The 22,883-nt window shown below is 45.9% G+C and overlaps 1 protein-coding gene across 2 annotated transcripts in view; it reads right to left on the minus strand.

The window, feature by feature from the left end:
- Positions 1-9,952, minus strand: part of BARD1 (BRCA1 associated RING domain 1) — a 45,778-nt gene extending 35,826 nt beyond the window's left edge. Inside the window, exons 1-3 of one of the 2 annotated variants that reach the window (XM_054830096.1) lie at positions 9,758-9,952; positions 9,549-9,605; positions 5,790-5,935 (exon numbers count right to left, since the gene is read on the minus strand). In XM_054830096.1, coding sequence (XP_054686071.1) covers positions 5,790-5,935; positions 9,549-9,605; positions 9,758-9,909 — 355 coding nt within the window. In that variant the 5' untranslated portion in view covers positions 9,910-9,952. Of the gene's footprint in view, positions 1-5,789; positions 5,936-6,422; positions 6,523-9,548; positions 9,606-9,757 lie in introns of those variants that run through there. The other variant, XM_054830097.1, reaches the window with a different exon arrangement.
- Positions 9,953-22,883: the final 12,931 nt, after the last annotated feature.

Below are 22,883 nucleotides of genomic sequence, written 5' to 3' on the forward strand. Positions count from 1 at the left end.
TTAGGTTTTTTGGACAAGTCCTCAAAAGTAAACGCACAACTCATTCTTTCTGTTGCCTCCAACCTCAAGGACTACCACTTGCAAAAGTCTTGGTGACTTATAGCAAACAATCACAAAACCAATACTAATTTTGCCTAGTGAAGCAAGTAGAGTATTATTATTATTAAACAAAACTAAGATTAGTGGGGTTTTTTAAAGCATTCTTGAAATAAACTATAGAAAGTCTTGACCAGTGAAAGACAGGCACTCACTGCAATAACAGATTGCTTTCACTTCAGTGTGTTAACTTTCTATGGATAATTTGCCTTTTCCATACCTTCTCTTCTATTTTTGGAATTAGTAACTATAGCCTGTTTTCCACAGCAAACTGTGATAAACTCACAGCAGACAAACAGCCCCGATCCCTTAGCCACAAAAAAAGTAATCTAAAATTTCACTTAAAACAAAACTGCATAGCTAGTAATACAACACCAAAACAGACATTTGCAGTTTTCTTTTCAAGGTTAACATCTCCTCAATCTTGATTTAAATTACCCTATTTACCACTTGAATTAAAATATGCTAGATATTAGGCGATTTAGCTAGCATAATATGTAAGACATCAGACCCAAAGTGTCTTTAAGAATACAGCTTGAGGCTAGCTAATCAATCATTTAGGTATCTAAAGATAATCATCAAGTCCAGAGATGCAGCTATTTGGTTTTCTTGCAGGGCTGGGCTTGGTACAAACAAGAGAAAAAAAAAAAGGACTGAAAGCGAGATTGAAATCTCTTAACTAGCTGGCCTTCAAAAAGATATCATATCCAGTTTCATTCTGACAATAACATCTAAAAAAAAGGAAGAGCTTGATTGTAAACAGATGCAAAATATAAAACACAGTTACTATTTACTTGTCTTGCCTTCACTGTTTACACAACTAGCAGATTTCCTTCTAAAATATTTACCTTGCTAGAACTATCAGTCATCTCCAAGTAAAGAGCAAGAATAAAATCAGCTTGCAAAAGTAATTTGTGCAACAGTTTTGTGATGGCCAGAATTCTTTTTGATGTGTAAAGCACAGAAAGACTTTAAAGTCCAAGTGACAAATTCAATCAAAGGCACTGTCCTTCAGAAGTAGGATCTAAAGCAGCATAACACAATTAAGTATTTACACTGGAAGCTACGTATATACCACTTCTGGCAGCAAAAAAAGATTGTGAAAGTCAACCACAAGGGTTCTTAAACGGATCTGTTCATTACTGGTTGCTCAGCAGGGACTTACTAGTCAGGTTATTAAAAACCTGCTGAAATACACCAAATAAATACTTTCCTAGGATCATTTTTCCTCACATGTAACTAGTCTAGGTGTGTGCGTGTTTTAAAACAGGGAGACACTAGCGGAACATGATTAAAAGGCCACGCGGACTGTGAAAGAGATCCATCACATCGAGAGGCCAGCCATTCACACCCAGAGGATCTCTCCAAAGCTTACTCGGGAGGATACTGCAATTTCTGCCAGGGTGTGTGTCGCATCTCAGCCATTCTTCAGTAACTCCCTCTTTTAGGATGCTCTGTAGCTAACATCAACTTTACCTGAATAGTTCTGCATAACATCTGCAAAGAAATGTTATTCTTAGACTCTGCTGCCCCTTTCCTCCATTACCAAAGCACACAAGGTAGGGACTAGAAGTAATAAGGACAAATGGCCAATCTTCCCTCCCAGAAAATCTCATCCTTTGATGCACCCAGAGCTGAGAGAGGGAGAGAGAGGAGACACAGTGCTAAGAAACTGAAAGGAAGTTCTTATGGTTTACTATGTAAATGTTAATTTATATAAAGAGGGTATTATCTGGCAGCGAAGTGCATTCAGTTAAACTACCTTTAGAGAAAATTGCTCATAGAAAAATCAATCCAAAGGAATTCTTTGCTGTTTCTAAGCTGGAAGCCAGAGCTTGCAGCTCAACAGGAATCAAAAAATCATTATATATGATTAAGATTTAATTGTCTTTTAAATACATAGGAAGTATCCTCTCAAAATTTTGAGAGATGCATTGAGATAAGTAAAGCATACCTTACCAATTCTAGATTTTAAGCGACTATCCACAATAACAGCATTAGAATCAGCCTATAATAAATTCAGTAAATTTACTCTCCATTGCCTATTAAACATAACATTGATATATACAATACATTAAGGGAATTCTTTCTAAATTAGACTTATTTGCACATAAGCACAAGTTTCTTAATGCTGACATTTAATTGAGTTGAATTTCTTAAGTGTGAAAAGGGTGGAGAGTAGACAAAAAATATTAAGAGATACACAGCGCCTTGCAACTAGAGAGCTACATCTTCGAGTTCTGCTGTAGTGCAATAACAGGCTAGAGCAGGAAAAAAAAAAGAGCAATTAGAAAATGTGGTTTAGCTATCATTAATCTGCATCAAAGGAATATAATGATGCACATTGTGTGCCTTTCAAATTATTCTCTATTATGGGTTTCAGAACAGAAGTTGAGAAATCTCTTTGACAAACTAGTCCCTTATTAAAAATCAAAGGGAAGTGCTTTGGTACCATCTGTGCAACATTAGAGCCTTCACTGAAGAATGATTATTTTGCAAGTTAAGTATTCAACACAGGGGGAAAAAGGGAGAAATTCCAGCTATTCAAAAACTCATCTTTAGCTATTATGAAAAAGTCATAGCATACATGAAATGCAATGTAATCTGTTACAACAGGAGTTCAACATCTTTCCCTCCACATCAGTAAGTGTGAAACTAAATTATGGTACTATAAAGGCTAATCAAAAGTTAATCTCTCCTACTGTCCACCAGCATCAACATGAGCTCAGGAAGCTTTGATCAACACCTGCAGGGTCTAGCTCTGTATCAGAAGAGGGGAGGAAGGCTTGCTGTTTGACTGTGTTAGAGTGAAGCAGATTATGTTACAAAGAATAAGGTAAAATCATCTATAAATGATTGTTGTGAAAATTTACGACAATCTCTTCTTTTTAAAGATGATCACACAAAAGTCTGCTGAAGTATTTAGAAATTCACTTTCAAAGTCATCACTGTAAATCAACTTTCTTCATCTCCAGTATACGATACACACTATGATTCAACAAGTTTTTACTAACTGCCTGCAAAGCCTATCATCCCATCGACTCCAATTCTCAAGATGTCTTGGACTCTGCAACATTAGAGCTAAAGATTTTGATGTCCAGATATCTCATCTACGAAGGCTACCAGCCAGATAGCTTCCCATTACCCTCGAAAAAGTACACCACTAGGCAGTGAAAAGGTCAGACAGCTCTCCTCACCTTGCCACACACTAAGGATATAACATCTCTAACAAGTGAATTAATTGTAAGACTCAGCATTTACTACCTACAGTTTGCATTTTCTAGCCAGTTTCAGGTTCGTTGTTTGCCAATTCCCCTTCAGTTGCCCTGGTACTATTCTGTAGTGTCATTTGCCATGCTTCCCTTTAATTTAAAAGGAAGCATTAGCTGGTTTGTGCAGTCTTCCCTGAATTATTTGCTGCTGCTGCTTCTTAGAACACACATGCTGTTCGGCAAAAACCTATTCTCCCATATCTACTGTGGAACCTTGGCGTACACGGATTTTTTACACTTCAAATATTCAAAATGTGAGTTTAACCTTATCCTTTTCAGTCACAGAAGTTCTGTGCTTTTTTTAAAGACAACGCACACAACTCACTGCGTTCACTAGGTCTTTCGTAGATTAAAAAATGGGTAGTATGATGCATTTGCATTAGAAACTTCAGTGTGAACAAGGATCTCAAACAGAAGCCTTGAGACAAGCCACAACTGTCTCAAAACAAGGCATATAAAACAAATACACAAAAGGGATAAACTCCAAATATATGGAAAGATTCCCTTTTCAACTGCTTCTCTTCCTTTCCTCCACAGAAAGATTGATTTTTTGGTCTGTTTCCTTTACTGGAACATAAAATACAATTTCTGACCTTCTAACAAAAAAGAAAAGAAAATATTGTTGACAGGTACGTGGCAGAATTACAGTGCTATAAGAACATGAAAGCAACTCCTTAACAAGAGAGGCCCTGGTTCTCCAAGCTCAAACATATTTCACTTTGTGGACATTAAATTCAAGACATACATCTATGGGAGGTGTCAGATTTGCCAGAGATGAGTGACAAAACATCCTAAAGGACTTGCTCTCAAAATCTCAAAAGCTACAGCATCCCATGATTTGCCATAGTACAACACGTAATTAGCTATTGTCAGAGGTGTGCTCATTTACTTATGTATCCAAACCATTCCTGACAGCGAACTGTCACCAACTCCGGAGGTTTTTTCGCTTAACCTCAGTATGAAACATCTTTAGTACAGGGCAAAGGCTACAAGTGATGGAAAGTAAGCTCCCACATCAGTTCACAACTTTAGCTCAAATAAAACGCTCTCGTAAACTTCAATTTTGGGTCTGCTTTTAAGCTAGAACAAGGAACAATAAAAAGAACCTCAGTTTGTTCTGTGGTTTAACCATGCAAACCTTACTTGAGAAGAGCTATAGGAGTAAATGTATTATGCAACTTCTAGTACAGTGAAACAGACCAATTTGTAAGACTTAATCCATCTGTAAGAGTTCTCTAAAACATCTAAACAGTATCAATACTACCATATTGTATTTTGAATGCTTTATTTATAGAATCACATATAGTTCCTGTCAGAGATTCTCCTCCAACTATGTTTTTAAAAGCCTTCATGACTTAAAACATTTCCCTGAAATCCTATTTAAGCTATCATCTACATTTTCTATGCTCCAGAAGATTTAATCACCATAGCATTTTGTATCTATATAAAATGTATTCCTTTACAATTGGACATAAGCTTCCAGCCTCCTCACTTCAGTGTATTTTCATGTCAATAAAGAGCTATCCCATAAATGAACACAAAGGTGCCGATGGGATTAGACTTAAAAAAAGAATCTTTAATTTAGACAAACATATTAGGGAGCAACAGTGAAGGAAGAATTACCTTTTCTGTATCTGACAGCTAAATGAATGTTTTCTAAAACTTGGTATTACATAAAACGCTCCTCTCTGGGCTTGCAGAAGAGACATACATTCACCTACACTCATTTCACTTCATTTTTTTTCCTACTTTGACAATCAGCCTAAAATTTGATAGAAAGATGAATTCCCAGAGTACAATCTCTGCAATCTTCTAGCACAGTCAGCAATGACAAAATTCCATTGTAGCAGACTAGCTGATTGTTAGGGACCAGAAAATAGATGAGTTAAGACTTGCCTCCTTCCCCTATTAGGCAAGGAACACTGATAGTTTTTTTTCCATGTGCAAAAACCCTAAACTGAAAATTATTGGGACAGCCTGCAGGTTTCTGTGCACAAAAATACACAAGAGGCAAGAGAATATATGCATTAATCCTTTAACAGGGCCCCTTCTAAAGCCTACACTGCAGAACATTACACATTTGTGCTCCCATAAGAGCACAAGATACAACAACTCGTGCCCCTGGTTTGTGCAACTAACTGCCACGTGACTTGGGAATCTATTCCACTTTCATCTAATTTTGGAAGATAGATTCTGATGAATTATGGACTACCCTGCTCATGCAGATTTCTTAGTAAAACAGATTCAAAGAACGAGCAATCCATACAGACAGTTCTCTTCAAATCAAATTTTCCAAACATGATTCAGAACAGCCTTTCAGAATCTTAAGCAGGGCTGCACTGCTCATTCTCTACAAAGCATGTGAAATGAAATGGAGCAGTCTGGATTCAACGGCTGTCAGAGACCCAGGTTTGCTCTTACCTGTGGTGTCCGCACCCAGTAGATGCCGCAGTTTGCCGCAAAGCTGAATCATGTTATCTAGTTGCCGGTTAATCTGCGCATCTTGCACCCAGGCTGGCATGTGGCACACTGGGCATTCTGTGCCAACACAGTCACCCACACAAGATCTGAAAGTCAAATGTAAAAATCCATTACCCAGCATAAGTTATCTACTGTACTCGCTATCAAGCTTTCCACAGCCAAACGCTCAGCAAGAACCTCTTATTTTAGTATTGACAAGCCACTATTGTAAAGCCCACGCAAGTTAGCCACAAACACAGAAGAGGACATATTTATCATGGCAAGTGACAAGCCATAATTAAGCAAGGTGAGCCCAGAGCCTTGTCAGGACACTGTCATGAAAGACATGGCATCTTGTGACTCCCACAGACTTGCAAGCTGATCCAAGTTGTCAAGGTATGCTAAAGCTCCATCGCTGTTTGTCTCCAGATAACAATTAGGTTCAAACAGTTAAAATTTCTTTTACGCCGCAGCTAAAGATAGGCCTATTCTTCTGTGGCTCTAATTTTTAAACACGACAGAAAGCCAACCTACATTAAACTCTCATTTCCACTTTTTCCTACTTAAAATTTTCTTGATATTGTGAAGTTTCACCTGTCTGAACACTTCTCTATCAGAACTCCCATGAGGAGCTGCAGGTATTCAGCGTATTCCATCACGTTTCTCTTTCAGAGCATTTATGTCAGGAGATGATCAAGGTGGGGTAGGCAGGGGAAGAGATTTACTCAGTAAAGGCCATTTAACACTCGTAGCTTCTTAGTAATTCTACTTTCCCCATATGAGCCTGAAATCTTTTATTTGTTTGATTGTCCAACAAGTCCTTATGATTTGTCACCTGAACTGCAACATTCAAGGGCCGTTGTTACTTCTCAATTCTAATCTATCCTATTAAAAATACATTAGAATTTCACATACTCAAGATTGAACTCATTTCAAGAGTCTCTGTTACCTTACCACCACAGAGCACACACAATTCTAGCCAAAAGTATAAAATTAAATGTGAGCAGATCATGTCAAACATTCAGAGGAACAGAATGCAAGTAATAGTAAAAGGCACTGCTACCTGGAGAAGAAGATCAAAGTTTATATACCTAGACTCTAAACATACAGTCATCTTGGAAGCTGACAGTCATACACCCCCAAACTAGTAGAATTATCAGTTAACAATACCAGAAGTGTAACTACCACCACTTTCCTTAAGAGGAGAGTTATTTTCAGATCTGTCCTCTGTACAGGCATCTCTCCCTCAAACACCACACAAGTATCCTGCCTTCAGTTAATTCCAAGATGGGAAATTTGGTACGTAAAAATTGCTGCTAGATGCATTTTGTGCTTTAAGCAGCCTGCTCTGAGTGGGTAAAGGACCTTGTGGTTGAGATACTGCTATGATCGGGAGACTGAAGTACAATTCTTGGCTCTGACATATTCTAGATGACACTGACAAATCACTTGGAGAAAAGATAAGAGCCGACCAGGTCTCATTCTCTAGGAAGGCTGGCCTCAGGTCTCTCACGTCTGTAAAAGGTAGCACAAAGGAAACGCAGAATGACTTTTATGCCACGACATTTCCTAATTACTTCTAGCTGTTGGGTTTTTACAGTCATTATCCATTAACTATAACTAACTTAGTAGAGTTACTCAGACAAAACTGCAGAAACGGACCTTAATAAATATCCCTGCCATAATAAAACCTATGCTGAGGGAGAACCAGTTACATTATGTGACCCGATTATTGCAGTTCATTAGTTTCACATATTTCACTTCAAATATCAGAAGCCAGCTCTGGCTGTTCACCCCACTCCTTCCCAGGTATATTAATAAATATCTGTCTTTAGCAAAGAATCAGAATCAGTTCATGTCAGAATACTGCAAATTCAATTCATGCCCTACCAAATTTGCTTGTAAACAAGTTAATATAAAATTCCTTAGTTTTATTTAAAAAAATAGCCGCTATCCAAGGTTCGGTCGTCAAAGGACACATTAAATTGATGACTAAAATTTCAGGTACATAAAGAAGGAAAGATCAGCTATAACAATAATTTGGATAATAGCAAATAAACTCTTTTTCTGGAGTAAGAAATAGCTGCTAATGAATGCTTAAGACTCCTATTGGCTATTCTTTCCAGCCTCATCAACGCAAACTGCATCATCTTCTGATTTCTTGAAAATTTTTCTTACAAATAAAAATACTTCAAAGAAACAGTAGATGTTTGAAATCTATCACTGAGAATATGCTGAGGTTATCCAAAATAAAACCACAAGGCTTTAGATGCCCGACAACTAAACAATTATGTTTATTAAGCCATCCTTACACTCCCCTTCAGCAATTCACACTACATCTGAGAAAAAACATTTTATAAGATAGATATGAACATATTTATAAATAACTTGCACAAGCTTCTGGGGGTTATTTTACCAAGTACTCTGGGGACAGGTAGTACAAATGGAACAAGTAACAAAAAATTTGTTTCAGACAGCAGAATCTTCTACAGCAATTAATGGCCAAAACTGGGAAAGAAACTACATGTCTGGATAAAAATAAATTATTTGTACATCTTTTAATACATCTGAACTAGGATGGAAGAGATGCTGAGGGCATCTGTCCCGTAATCAGTTACTTCGTAAAAAGCAAAGAAACCTTTTGCTAGTATTTTACCCTTTAAGCCTTCAACACTTTAATCTCGCATTAGAAAGATGCCGCTGAAGACAAGGAGTAAATACACAGCCATTATGGAGAGAGAGAGTTTTCCTCCACTTTTATTGACATAGTGACTACAGTATTAACAGTAGGCAAAGCTGAATATCTAGACTGGCTTACAAGTAGAGGTTAGAAAGTGTCTACCCTCTCCACTGTAACAAGCATAGGATTTTAGTAGACAACTCACATCTGCGCTGTGCAGAGAAGCTATTTAAGATATATGACTGACCTTTTAACTCCCAGTGTTTGCATTTGTATGCCATGAAGAGCAGTGACATACAGGACAGCCAGAAGGTTCCACCACCTTCCCCAAATGAGGTTCTGGGGCAGGAACATTTCAGAGTATGCCTGTACCAACGATGCAGTGAGTTCTCCTAAGACAGGCCAAGTAACTACCACCTCCTCAGACCTGCCTCATTAGCAGGATGTTTCTAACTTAATCTGAACTTTTTAAAAAAACTGAGTTATTTGACAAACTATAAGCAGAAGTACCCATGCTATCCCAATGCACTCAGATGGACGTGAATACAGGAACAGCTACAATAGCAGATCTGAAGGAGCAACGCCATTAGCATAGCAGAAGGCCGAGGCAATGACAAGCAGCAGCTGAGCAAAGGCCCCTTGGAAACAGGGAACATCTTTCCAGGCTGCTCTCTTCTGTTGGTTTTGAAGGGAGGAAGAGGAAGGAGTTGGAGAAAACAGTAAGGACTGGAAGCTGTTTTCTTCCCCTGCCCCACCATGAGTGGGCACACCCCCATCAGACCGAGGGACCCCTTTACACCCCAAACCAGGACCGACAAAGCCGGGCCTTCCCTCTAGCGAGCCAGACCCATTGGGGTCCAGCAGCTCACGCTTTCCTCTCCCTGGCCGGAAAGCACCACCGGCGCCCACCTCCCTACGGCGCCCGCCCTTTCTCCAAAGCACGGCAGCGAGGAGGGCGGGGGCCTCGGGGCGCCCTTCGAGGTGCCGGCGGCCCGGGGAGGGAGGCGGGACGGCCGAGCCCGGCGCTCCGCGCTACTTACAGGCAGAAGACGTGCTCGCACTGCCCCAGGGACACGGGCTGCCGCAGGACGCCGGCGCTGTGGGCAGAGGAAAGAGAAACGCGGCAGTTTTAACACACGCGGCCTTAAGGGCACAGCGGCGGCTCCGCTCGCCGTAACGACCGCCCCGACGAACGGCCGTAACGGCTGGGGTGGAGAGGGGAAGTGGGGACAGGGGGAACACCCGTTACCAGCGGGAGCAGCTCAGCGCCCTCTCCAGCCGCTCCAGCGCGGCGCGGGTGCGGGCCCAGGGGGGGCCGGGCGGCGCCACGGTGGCGGCGGTGAGGGGCTGGCCGCCCGAGACCGGCCGGTTGCCCGAACGGCCGCGCAACACCTCCCGCATCGCTCGCCGCCGGTACCGCTCCAAATTGCCCGCCCGCCACCACTGCGCAGGCACCTGCCCGCCACCGCGCATGCGCACCCGGAAGAACCGCGCTCACCGCCCCCGGGCAGCCGCGCTTCCCGCGCTTGGAGGGCGGGGCGGGGCCAGAGGGGAGGGGCCGCGCGGAAAGGGGCGGGGCCATCATGAGGGGCGGGCTGAGGAGAATGGCGGGCTGGCTGGCAGCCAGCCTGCAATTAAGGCTTGAAATACCTCAGTACCATCCAAATGGATCAAATACCCAAACCTGATGCGTCTATATACATCTTCTGATATCTGTCTGTCTATAATGAACACGTCTAATGCACCCAAACAAGGCCTGAAAGAGGCAGGTGGGCGCAGCGTTGCGGTGCTGAGGGCCTCCTCCCCTCACACCCAGCGCATAGCCCGGGCAGGGCGCCCGCCCCGTGCTGATGCCTTTCTGCCCTGACTTTGCAAATTTAGTTTTCTTCCCTCTCTTCTACCCATTCACCAGCTTCAGTCTGACAAAGATACTTCACCCGTCACCGTTACTTTGGATTTCAAGAGTGGTTTTTTCCTCTGTCTGTGCGTCCAGTGGCACCTCAGGGTTCAGCCCAATCTCCCACTTTTTACAGATTTCTGTAAATCTGAGGTGGTACCTCCATAGACGCAGCCCCCACCTTCCCCATACAGTGTAATTACTGAAGCACATAAAGCCGTTACAGCAGGAATTTATCACTTTCAGGTAGAAATACTCCTAGCCAAATAAAAGATAGAACAGGAATGCCAGGAGCGATTTATAACAGGCTTACTGACATTTTGCATCGAAAAGTTCTGCCGGTGAATAAGCATCAAGCCATAAATCTCAGAGCAAACATGATTAAAGCGTGCGAGTTATTCTTTGAGGGAACTTCATCATAAAAGGACGTGGCGGCGTAAAGCCGCAAAATTTGGTTGGCAACAGTCGTAGAAAACAGCTGTCAGAGCGGTGTCCCAGCAGCCCGTCTGAAATTTCGGCGGCGTTTCTCAGCCCGTTTGCTTCCTGCGGGTAGATGGTTTCCCCTCGTCCCCGCTCATCAGGTGAAATAAAAGCAGCAAAATCTACTGCTGCTCAGCCAAGCGATGGCAGCCTGGCAGGAGGGTCGAATTGGTGGTGGCAATGGGGGCATTTTCCACAGGTCTTACCTCATCTAGAGAGAAGGACTTCTCACATGAGTGTTAAATTGGGGCTGAAAACATTTCTTAATAAGTTATCCTTGTTTTCCAAGAAGACAAGGGCAAGCTGAAGTGTCACCGGGTGAAATACTGTCACGCTGATTTGACTGGCGGCGTATTCAGCCTTTATTAAATCAGCGTCGTCGTATCTCTTAACCGGCTTGACCCCAGCAAAAACCTCGGCTTTCTCTGTCTTTGTGATAACTCTTGATCTTTATCTATGAGAAGGGAAACTGTGGAGGGTCTGACGGGTTCAACCTGTCTTTTGCAGGTGACTGTCCTTGCAGAATCAGGGACTGAGCCCCGAGGGAGAGGGGTGGATGTCGGTGTCCCCGTCCACACACATCTCGGTTTCACCGGTGCAGAGAGGAAGGCTGTTGTCATCCTGTGTTGGGTTTGCGTGGCAAGGTTTTGGTAGCGGGGGGGCTACAGGGGTGGCTTCTGTGAGAAGCTGCTAGAAGCTTCCCCTGTGTCTGACAGAGCCAATGCCAGCCGGCTCTAAGACGGGCCCGGCGCTGGCCAAGGCCAAGCCAGTCAGCGCCTCTGTGATAACATATTTAAGAAGTAGAAAAACACTTAGAGAGGGAGAGAGCTTTTGCAGCCGGAGAGAGGAGTGAGAAGATGTAAGAAACTCTGCAGACACCAAGGTCAGTGCAGAAGGAGGGGGAGGAGGTGCTCCAGGCGCCGGAGCAGAGATCCCCCTGCAGCCTGTGGTGAAGGCCATGGTGAAGCAGGCTGTCCCCCTGCAGCCCATGGAGGAAGGATGAGGGGTGTAGAGATCCCACCTGCAGCCCGTGGAGGACCCCATGCTGGAGCAGGTGGAGGCACCTGAAGGAGGCTGCGGCCCGTGGGAAGCCCACACTGGAGCAAGTTCCAGGCTGGACCTGTGGACCCGTGAAGAGGGGAGCCCACGCCAGGGCAGGTTTGCTGGCAGGACTTGTGACCCCATGGGGGACCCCACGCTGGAGCAGTTTGCTCCTGAAGGTCTGCACCCCATGAGAGGGACTCCATGCTGGAGCAGGGGAACGATGAGAGGAGTCCTCCCCCTGAGGATGAAGAAGCAGCAGAAACACCGTGAGATGAACTGACCGTAACCCCCATTCCCCGTCCCCCTGTGCCGCTGAGGGGGGGGAAGGTTGAAGCCGGGAGTGAAGTTGAGCCCGGGAAGATGGGAGGGGTGGGGGGAGGTGTTTTAAGAGTTGCTTTTATTTCTCATTCCTCTACTCTGTTTTGCCTAGTAATAAATCAGATGAATTCCCTCTCTAAGTTTGGTCTGTTTTGCTCGTGACGATAATTAGTGAGCGATCTCTCCCTGTCCTTATCTCGACCTACAAGCATTTCGTTATGCCTTTTCTCCCCTGTTTGGTGAATGAGGGGAGTGAGAGAGCGGCTCTGGTGGGCACCTGGCCTCCAGCCAGGGTCAACCCACCACACATCCACAGCACAGTAACTGCATCTGTGCGCTTGGATCCAGCTGTGAAAAGTGTGGTTGGATCTCTGTAACAGCCTGTTGTTTGCTGGTGCTCAGGAACACCCCCGCTGTGTTAATAACGCTGAGTGGTATCCCCTTTGCTAACGGCCTGTCATCCCCAGCGGTGGGGATCGGCAGGCCCTCTGCCGCGGGGGGAAGCAGCTCTGGGGAAAGAAACAACAGCATCGGAGGTGAGCGTGGAAGTGAAACAAAACCAAACACAAACCGCACTGTGTTAAGAGACGCACGTAGGTGTCGGATGCTCCTGGGCGGCGGGCAGGCCCGGGCCTGTTTCTGGCAGCGGCTGACTGCGGTGAGCTGCTTCACAGCTCGGCGTCCTCATCTTGGGGGAGGAAAGGGGCAGGGAGAGGTGCCCTGGGCCCTGTCCTGCCCAAAGGGGAGCTTGTCCCCAAGCCCAGAGAGGCTGGGGATCATTCCATCCCTCCCATGGTGTCTCTTCCCATCCTGCATGCAGGTGCCAGAACATCTTTATGCAGGAGAGGGGTGACAGCAAGGGGCACAGCTGGACAGGGTATCCTTGTTCCCTTCCCTGGGCTGCAGGGGATGGAGCTGGGACAGGGACCTGCTCCATCACACCGCCAAAACCAGGATATACTCACAAAATATGTGAGTTAATGGCTTTACACTAAAAGAGGGGAGATTTAGATTAGCTATTAGGAAGAAATTCTTCCCTGTGAGGGTGGTGAGGCCCTGGCACAGATTGCCCAGAGAAGCTGTGGATGCCCCCTCCCTGGCAGTGTTCAAGGCCAGGTTGGATGGGGCTTTGGGCAACGTGGTCTAGTGGAGGGTGTCCCTGCCCATGGCAGGGGGGTTGGAACTAGACAGGCTTTGAGGTCCTTTCCAACCCAGGCCATTCCGTGATTCTGTGATTCTATGACGAAGATAAAACAGTCATTTGTCCCTTAAACATGAACAGTTGACAGATGCAAACTTAATGTCCTACCCTCTCTTACTTGGCCATTGTACGCTTGTCCTGTGCTTCAGAAAACCGGCGCCCGGCATGTGCTGGTGCAGCAGGGTTACGGGAAGATGGCAAAAGGCCTTGCTGCCGAGATGAAACTTTAACGCAATTTGAAGCATTCACCGCAGGTTGCAAACAACACTTGATCCATAGATCTCTTGAGTAAACCTGGCATTTATGTTCGCAAAATATGAGATGCCGATATATACTGTATAGGACAATAAAACAGATAAGTACCTCGTCTTCCTTTCCTCCGGCTGAAATACGTTTAGTGTCCCTCTCAATAAATCCACGTGTGCGCACGTAATCTCCATTGTGCAGAGACATTATGTACGAATTTACAAACATTTACAACTAAGTTAAACTGAAGCAAAGCACTGCCCTGGGCAGCCAGCATCTAACAAATACTTGTGTTTGAGAAAGATGTAAAAGTCACGAGTGATTCATTCTCCCTAATTTTATAAAGGTTAAGGAGTTGGCACTCTTCGAAATCTAAGAAACGTCTTCCTCTGCATTGAATTACTACAACCAATTGGACAGTCAGAAGCAAAAAAAATGATGCAGAGAACAGGGAGAAGCGAGAAATATATCTCTAAATTTGGTTTATGCAGTATTTAAAGTACAAGTAAAGCCATTCCAGGCAGTATAAGGCCCACACACTTTAAAATAAATTTGTTGCATGACAGAAAGCCAGTAAAACGGTTTCAGCAGTGGTGTGATATAGTGCGACAGTCGCGTTCAGTACGTGCATGAATCAGCCGCTCCGTACCCCGCCGAGGCAACGATCATCTTCGCCGTGCTAAACTGATAATGGGATTTTCAAACAATGTGGGGCTTCGGAGCAAAACCCGCACTGAAGGATGGTGCTTGGCTTCCCCGCTGATGAGGAAGGTAAAAAATCCTCGTCTACCTCCTGCTTCATTTCAAAGCGTTGCCCGTCTGGTAAAGACCCTTTTAAGTAAATACACCGGTACCTGATATTTTATTCATTAGCGAAGGTCCCCAGCTGTTTTTCAATAAATATACAAATATTACCTGATTCATCATGTAACGGGAAGGAGTGTGCAGAGGGAGGCAGTTCCCTCAAGTCTTACAAGTCAGTTGTTCTCCCGAGGGTTAAAAGTGTCAAAGCGTCTGCAAAGAGGGGGTCCCTCTCCTCTCATCCACTCGAATACCAGGCACGTCCCAAAACCACCACACCCTGCCAGGAAAGGGTGCTAAGCTTTGACGTGCTGAGTGCCCACAACAAGTGACAGGATGGATCTGCTTCCGCAGAAGACTGAAAAAAAATTAGAGGAAGAGCAGCCTCACACTTTGAATTCCCTCTTTCCCCAAACGGCTGAATCAAAGCATTTAACAGGCTTAGTTTGCTCCTCAGGCCGCCCCTCTGGGGAAAATTCTGTTGCGCGCCCAAAGCCCTGCGAGCTCACCATGGTCTCGGAGGCATCGTGGGCTGCGGCAGCGACTTGAAAGACACGGTGCTGCTAAGATCATTCGGCGCAGTAATTGGTTAGGGCCATTGGACTAGCGAGTTTTAAGATTTCAAATATTGAGCGATTTGATCCCCAAAAGGAAATAATAATAATAATAATAATAATAATAAAAGAAGTCTATTACGCTTTCAGACTAAGCAGCACAGTCAGCATTGCATTACACGGCATTAAATTATTAGTCGAGTCTCGATAGCAGGAACATCTGCTGGTGTTAGACACGGCATTTTTAATTAAAGGCAGCAGCAGAGGAGCCTGCGGTTCATCGGTTCTGCTTTCGCCGTGCGAATTGCTAAATCTAAAGGGCACTTGTACAAAAGATTTGGTCAGAGCACGTGCTCTGGACCCCGTGCTGCAGAAGCGCAAGTGGAAAAGCAGCCGAGGTGACAGGTAATTTACACCTGCATCCGCTGGGCCCGTCACTCTCAGGGTGAGAGCTTTCTGTGAATCCCCAGCTGGGTCAAAACTGCAGGGGATTTTACAAAATTGAGATTCCTCTCTGCGGTGGGAGAAGAGGGTTTTCTGACAGAAAGGCAAGTAACAGAGAAAAGCAAAGCGGGAGGAAGCTCTGGGCCTAGCCATGCAGCTGGGGATCATGTGCACACCTTTGCTTCAGCAGCTGCTGATGCTCCCCTGCTCCCGGGGCTCCCCACCAGTGCGGTGGTGCACGAATGGATGGCACGGACCCTCCATATCAAACGGTGCTCCCTGGGAGTTTTAAAGGAATAAAGGTTTGAAGAGGGAATTATTTGCACCCTCACTCAGCTGCCCACCCGGACCCCTGGCTCTGTGCAGGTCAAGCAGGACCAAAAATCACCATCAGACCTGGGTCAGGGATTTGAGCGTGGCTGGAAGATGCCCAAAGGCCCCAGAAATGTGGATACATCCCAGAAATACCTGTGTGGATAGAGCCAACCAAAAAAAACCTTCTTGCCTTCTTCCACCCACCACCCCAAGGCAGTCCCACAAGCCTGGGTCATCGCTATGCAGTCTCCTTTGATGGGACCCAGCATTTCTGTAATAAAATCTGAATTTTTAATGTGTCTGCACAATGCCAGGTCCTAACTCAACTCAGCGAGCGGGCAGAGATGAGGAGCAGAGAAAAGCTCTCGTATCAGGGTATGGATGGCAGAAACGTCAGGCCCCACGGATGCGCACGGCTGCCTTCCCTTTGGAGCGGAGGGGGCCAGGATTTCCCTCGACGAGCCCCGCAGATGGTGTTTGTTTGCTCAGCCACGATAAAAAAGGAAAATATTTGGTGCAATCTGCTAGCAGGCAGAGGCAGACATATGGTCGGTGCGATGCAAGCCTGGATGCTCGGGAAAACACAGTCAAAGCTTTGCAGCGGCTTTGAGATGTTGGATTGCCCTTGAGTTGAGCGGGATACAAGTCCACCTTTGAAGACGTCGGGTGCAGGTTTTGTACAGTGGCTGCTATAGCTTAAACCCTCTTATTATTAACCCCACTCTATTTAGTCCTATTATATTATCCCTATTGTACTAGAGTTGTTATAATTAACCCCGTTTTAATTAATGCGAGCCTCAGCTCTGGCTCAATGCTTGGAGAAATTCTCCCTGGTTCGATGTCTGTTCATCTGGCATGCACAAAACACAGGTTAAAAGTGTCGGAGGCAATTAAAGGCAATTGCTTGTGTGTTCGGACACGGCAGAGTCAAGGTGCGGGTGCAGCATCGCTTTCGTTCTCTTTACCTGTGAATTATGAGCCTGATGTTAAATGCATCGTTGCAGCACCAAGCCTGAAAGAAATCTTTGGGCCAGTCCAAAACATAGAATTGTTTTTATTTCCCTTTTCATTAAATTTTAAAAATCCAAGCCCTAATTCTTCTGATTTGTTTCCCAAATATCAAGGCCCATTTCTTACCTGGGACTAGCCCCCAGCTAAGGCAGCGCTGGTGACATTAAAGGTTTCGGCGAGGTTTCCTGACTGTGCCGAGGGGGTGATGAGGGCAGCGGACCAGAGCTGCAGAGCTGTGATGAGGCTGTGACATGAGCCACGATGCAACTCTGAACCCATTTGGGGTCTCCACATCCATCCGGTCCCAAGCAAAAATGCTGAGGGCAGCGTGTGGTCCACTGTAAATGCTGCTTTTTTGGGTGTTGTGGGTTGTTTGGGTTTCTTTAAATGGAGAAAGCAAGAACATTTCCTTTCCATCAAGGTGCCTTTGTCAGGATTTAATTCCCTTTTTCCCTGTATGTGTCCTTTTGAAGACATACAGCCCAGTGTCCCTTTGAAGTTCTTGCTTTTAAATTTACCTTTTGGTTGCCATGTGCTCCACGAGGTCGGTCAGGGATCTCCATGCCATCAGTAAGGGCTCAGCGCTGCCGGTTTCATCAGCATATAACAGATTACCGGGACTGCAGGCGCTGGGCTTGTTTCGGGGAGAAATTTGGCATGACTTGTTATCAACAAACCTGCCACACTTTAAATAATTAGAGTTATTTGGGGGGGGGGGGGAGGGGGGCGACATGTTGAGTAGACCCTCGGTTGTGTCCAAGCACCAAGATGGGGATCCCTTTGGGGCAAAGCTCCATCCCCACGGAATTCAGACACGCTCTGTGAGGAGGGACGGGGCCACCTCTCCCGCCCTGGCACGAGCTCAACACCCAGAACACCGGGTACGGTTATACTGGTGCCTCTGCTGGCCTTGCTCTGGTGCATGAGTGGCTCAGCCCCACCTTCTAGGCTGAATAAAGTCAAATCAGAGGGAAAAAAAAAAAAAAGCAGCAAGGAGTATAGCTGGCATTTCTGGAGAATACGAAATGCGTGGGTAATGCTCCCTTAATTTAAAGTAAAATGCTTCTTCCCTGCTACGCTTTCCTTCCAAAGGCAGGAGCAGAGGGCTCCAGCATCCCACAAAAATCATGCCTCACGCTTTTTAAATGTAAAAAACAGAGCTGAGCTGCAAATGAAAAAACCCCAGGAAAACCGTGGGGTTGCTATACCGATACATGGGTGCTGTGCAGTACCTGGGAAACCCCAGCCCGTGCCCTGCGCAGAGGAAGGGCTGGGGGGCGGTGAGGAGCGCTGCCCCACCGAAACAGGTCGGAGACCTCCTGGTCTTGCTTTATCCCTAGGTGCCGAGTTGTTTTTAAATAGGTAAGGATATTCTTTTTTCTATACTAATCCATACTAAATCCAAATTAACATGATAGCAGTTCCTGGTGATTTATGTTGTTATAATAAATAACAGCAACCGCGTGCCGCTTAGCTGATGATTAATGATCCTTATTTACAGTGTGTTCAGCTCAGGTCTGCAGTTTACACTTGCAAACATCAAAGGAGAGTTCAGCTTTCCTTTTCTTCTGTATTTTGAGGCCACATTGTAAATCCTGTATGAGCAGCCTTGACGGCTGCATTTTAATCTACAAATAGGATTGCTATAAACTGCCAGAAGAAACGCTGATCTGACCTGAGAGCCGTGGGGGCTGTTTCCCTTCGGCCTGGGGGGCACAGCCGGCTTCCCCAGACTCTGCAGGGAACAATGCCAAATCTGTGGCAGCAGCCAGCACCATCACACACCCTCCCCTCCAAATTATCAGGGGGCATCACTCGAACGTACCTCCCCGTAAGGACCAACCCCTGGTTTTGTGCTCTGATTTTTCTATAATCCCCCCTCTCGGTTCCCTTTTGAGGCAAGCGAGATGGTTTGTGAGCTCCTCTGCAGAGTGAGGCTGATGAGTAATACAGAAACTTAGCAGTCCTGGGATGACGCCTATCTCTCCCGTTTAACTTAGCGTGAGAAGCGGTGGTGTATTGTGCAAAGGGGCTTTATATTAATGTGTCATCCAGGAGCTGATTTCAAGCACTGGGATTACCATGCGTAGCAACTATGCGTGGAGCAAACTGTCCCATCCTGTGATGGCTGTGGCTGAGCCATTTCCAACATCTCCATCCCTGCAGGCATCTGGGGGCCACTTTAGGGACCTTTGAAGGTTTGGGCTTTTTTGTTTGTTTATGGGGTTTGGTGGGCTTTTTCTTTTGAAAACACCATTTTCCAGTTTAAAAACAAAGCTTGATGGAAAACCAGGTCACAAGCAGCCTCCCCGAACACAGGCTTGTACCTTAGGTGTGCATATACTGCCCATTTTTCAGCCCCAAACCTCCCAGTGAAGGTCCCCATTACTGCAACTCCATGGTACTCCCTAATCCTGCCCAGTTTCGCAAATCCCAGTTTATAACCCAACCCTGAGGAGTGAGAAGCTCCGTTTAACCCAGTGAACCTCAGACAGACAACCAGGGCGGTTTATAACAACTGTACAAGCTTTGCCTCTGCTGCCAACCACCGATGCGTGGCAAAAAGCTGTTTACGGGTAAAAAAAAAAAAAAAAAAAAAGAAAAGCTGCTTGCTGAGTCTATAATGAGTTTGGTCAAATGCTGACGATGTAGAAAGCAGGTTAAAGCAGAGGCCTCGCTGCCCATGCGAGGGAGGAATCCTGTACAGCCGCTCCAGTGCATTCATGCAGAGGGTTATCGCAGCGTGAAGCACCAGCCCGTGGGTAAACGCTCCCTTTGCAGCGCTGCACTCCCCAGAGAAGCTTTAATAGTTTCTAGGGAGGCTCTGAAGGCTAATTAAAAAAAAATGAATAAAGAAGTCAGCCCGAGCAATCGCTCTGCTCCTCTTCCATGGCAAGCTTTGAGCTGCCCTTGTCTGGCTGATCAGCTGCGGTTCTGATTTCCCGGGTTCCTGAAGCAGAACGGATTCAGCAGCATCGCAGCCTGCTTTGCGGTGATGGATGGGACTGATTATAATTGTTAATCTGATTAAGCCTATGGTCCCAAGTTTTGCTTGTCTTACTGACATTGAAAGTACTGAAAGAAACGCTTGAGGAGGAACGTATGAAGATGTATGAAGCACGTGCTTCTGTGCGCCTATCAGTAGTGATCTTAGGGCACAATCTGGTGCAAGGTGTCATGATTTTACATTAAAATTGGATCCCTAGGTTATCAACACAGACCAGCCCTCGGGCTCGGTGGTACAATGGGCAAAGAGGAGTCTCCTTCAGCTTTGCTTTCTCTCTTTGACAGGATTTTAAATAGGAATTTTGGAGGAGCAAGATGTGGTCCCCCAGCCTGCTGCACTCCAGGACAGCCCGACTATACGCTTCGACAAGGACTTCGCCTCAGGCTCCAAGCCAAGGACTGCACTCCTGACTTGCACCCGCTGCATCTGGTAGTGTTATGCTCAAAAGTAGAGGTAGAAAAGTATTTTGAGTTCCTGAACCTCACGTAACTCCCCAGAGATGGCTGAGGAACACCTAGAAGCGCTCTGGTGTTACTAGCATTTCGTAATGTTTGCATTGTTAATTTTTTAATGAGTTTTCTTATCAAAGTCAACCCAAATGTTTTAGCTTTCACAGCTCCTGGGAGCAGAAGATGTTCAGTCACTGCAAGAGGGAAAGCCCTATGCACCAAAAAGTGTAAAAATATCTCTTACCTCTCAGAAGCACCTGGATCTTAATTGCTTTCCAGCAATCATTTATTAGAGAAAATTGCTGTTAAAAAGCTGAAGACGGTCTCTGTGTTTCTCCCCTGCCTTGCTCCTGGGGCTGGCTGAAGGTAAATAAGAGGCAGCCCTTTGGGGTTAGGTTACCCAGCTCAGGCAAGAGCCCCAGCTCAGCCTGGGAGCTTCTCCAGGCTCCTGCTGCAACCACCCCAGAGAGAGAGGGGGGGATCCTTGAGAAGGTGATTCAGGGCTCTTTCTATCGAGCTCCATCCTTTGTGATCCATCCTGAAGCAGATCTCTCCACAAAGATTTCCCACCGCCAGCCCTTGGAAAAAGCCCTCGGGGCAGAGGAGCTCACAGCTGGGGCTGACACCCCGAGGAGCACCGGGTGCCCCGTGCAAGCGGTCACCCTGCTCCTAGGCCAGGCTGAGCCACCCCAGTAGAGGAGCAGACCACCGCTTGGTGATGTAAACCCACGCGTCACTTCTCTGGAGCCCTCGCGGATGTGGGTCACCAGGCAGACTTCAGCTCTGCGCTGATGGTCCTCTCAGCACGTGTCTATTTGAAACTGCACTGGTGTAATTAACGGTACTCTACTAATTGGATGTGCAACCCTAAGGGACCTCCTTTAATTGCGTTTCAATCTGGTTGGTATCATTTTAACTTAAATTCATTGCTGTCTTGCACAGGAATAACCCAATTGGGTCTGGTTATGGAGAGGCATTTTGCCCTGCTTCCTCCCCCCCATCGCACAGATGCGCTTCAATTTGTTCGGCTCTGGCTGTGAAAGAGCCACCGCACATTAAAGCGGAGGGCTGTGTAAAACCTCTTTAGCTGGTAACTAGGACATCGAGAGAAGAGGGCTGAAAGTTCACCTTGACCTGCTAACGGAGGTAAAAACCTCAATTATTACCCTGTCTTCCCTTGGAATTTATCTCGTATGTGTTACCATAAATTCTGTCGTGCCCTGAAGATGCATTCTTTTGTTTCTTTCTTTGAAGTCCATGAAGACCTGAGGTCTTTCTAAGAGATGCTTCATTTCTGCCCAACACCCTTGTCTGTAGTGAAAGACCCGCTGCTTAAAATTCAAGAGCCTCCATTAAACTGGAGGCCGGGGCAGATGAGCAGATTGTTGCTTTGAGCCTTAAAGCTTGTGAGCGCACGGCCATTTATTTCTCTTATCTCCCAGCACGGGGCCCTCAGAACTGCTCTCCCTGGCGATGGCCTAGTTCCAAAAGTCTCTTCTAGCAGCGGTTAGCAATGAAGTGGGGGGCTGCACCCCCCAGGAGCTGAGAGGTGCCTGGTTTCCAGCTTTGCTTCCTTGCAAGCGCAAGCTCTGTCTCTCCTTCACCCTGGGCTGAACGCAGCCGCCAGCACTCCCCCCCGTTTTGGCACGCGCCAGCTTTCCGGTGTTGCGGGATTGTACCGTGACACAGGTCAGGCCCCATCCCAAAACACCGATACCCCTTGGGGTGGCCTTGTGCAGCTCCCCTCCACGCTGCAGTTATTTTGGGGGGCCCTGCTCCGGCTCGTGCTCCCTATGCTGCTCTGAGCAGGGGCTGCACCCCAGCGCCGCGGGGCTCATCCTCCTCCCTCATTACCAGCGCTGCGTATGCGAGTAGCGTGAGGAGTAGAGCCAAGAGTAAGTTAGCGCTGGCTGTGTCCCATACTAATGTTGTTCTTACTATTTCAGTGCCATCTTCCTTATTTCCACCCTCTCCCTGAACAACTAAATTAATTAGTGTGGGTTTTTTTTTTTTTATTTAAATACTGTTGTGGAATAATAATTCTGGTGAATTCATTTTTTTGTCGTTCCCCACTGCTGCTTTTCTCTGTTGTGCTCTTTTTTAATACACTGTTGATATTTTGTTATAGCTATGCAAGATCACAGCTGTTGTCTGCAAAAAAAAAAAAAAAAAAAGAGTAAAATCACGCTATGTGCTGTTGCCATCCAACAATTTTTCTTCCTCCACCAGCTCACAAAAAAACCCTTCCTCTGTTAAATGCAGGAGCATTTTTCTTGGCTTGTAAAGAGCCAAAAAATCTCAGAGCAGCTTCAGTGAAGCTGCAGCAATGTAAGGAAGCCGAAGCCCCCACGACAGGCTGGGGCTCCGTCCTGAGCTTGTTCTGAGGTCGGATACTGCAAATCCTGGGTCCCAGGAGCGACTCCGGGCAGGCAGCAGGTCTGCGAGCATCACCTGCTCCTGCGCTTTACTGGTCACCGAGTTACGTTTACCTAGATGCATTCATTTGACCTATAAACATGTTTTCTGATCTGACCCAGGAACAAAACCACTCCTGCGGTTCTCGTGAAAGGACAAAAAAAAAAGAAATCCAATTAGACCCTGAATTTAT

Source organism: Grus americana, chromosome 6 (genome assembly GCF_028858705.1).
Source record: "Grus americana isolate bGruAme1 chromosome 6, bGruAme1.mat, whole genome shotgun sequence".
In the NCBI taxonomy this organism is placed as follows: Eukaryota; Metazoa; Chordata; class Aves; order Gruiformes; family Gruidae; genus Grus; species Grus americana.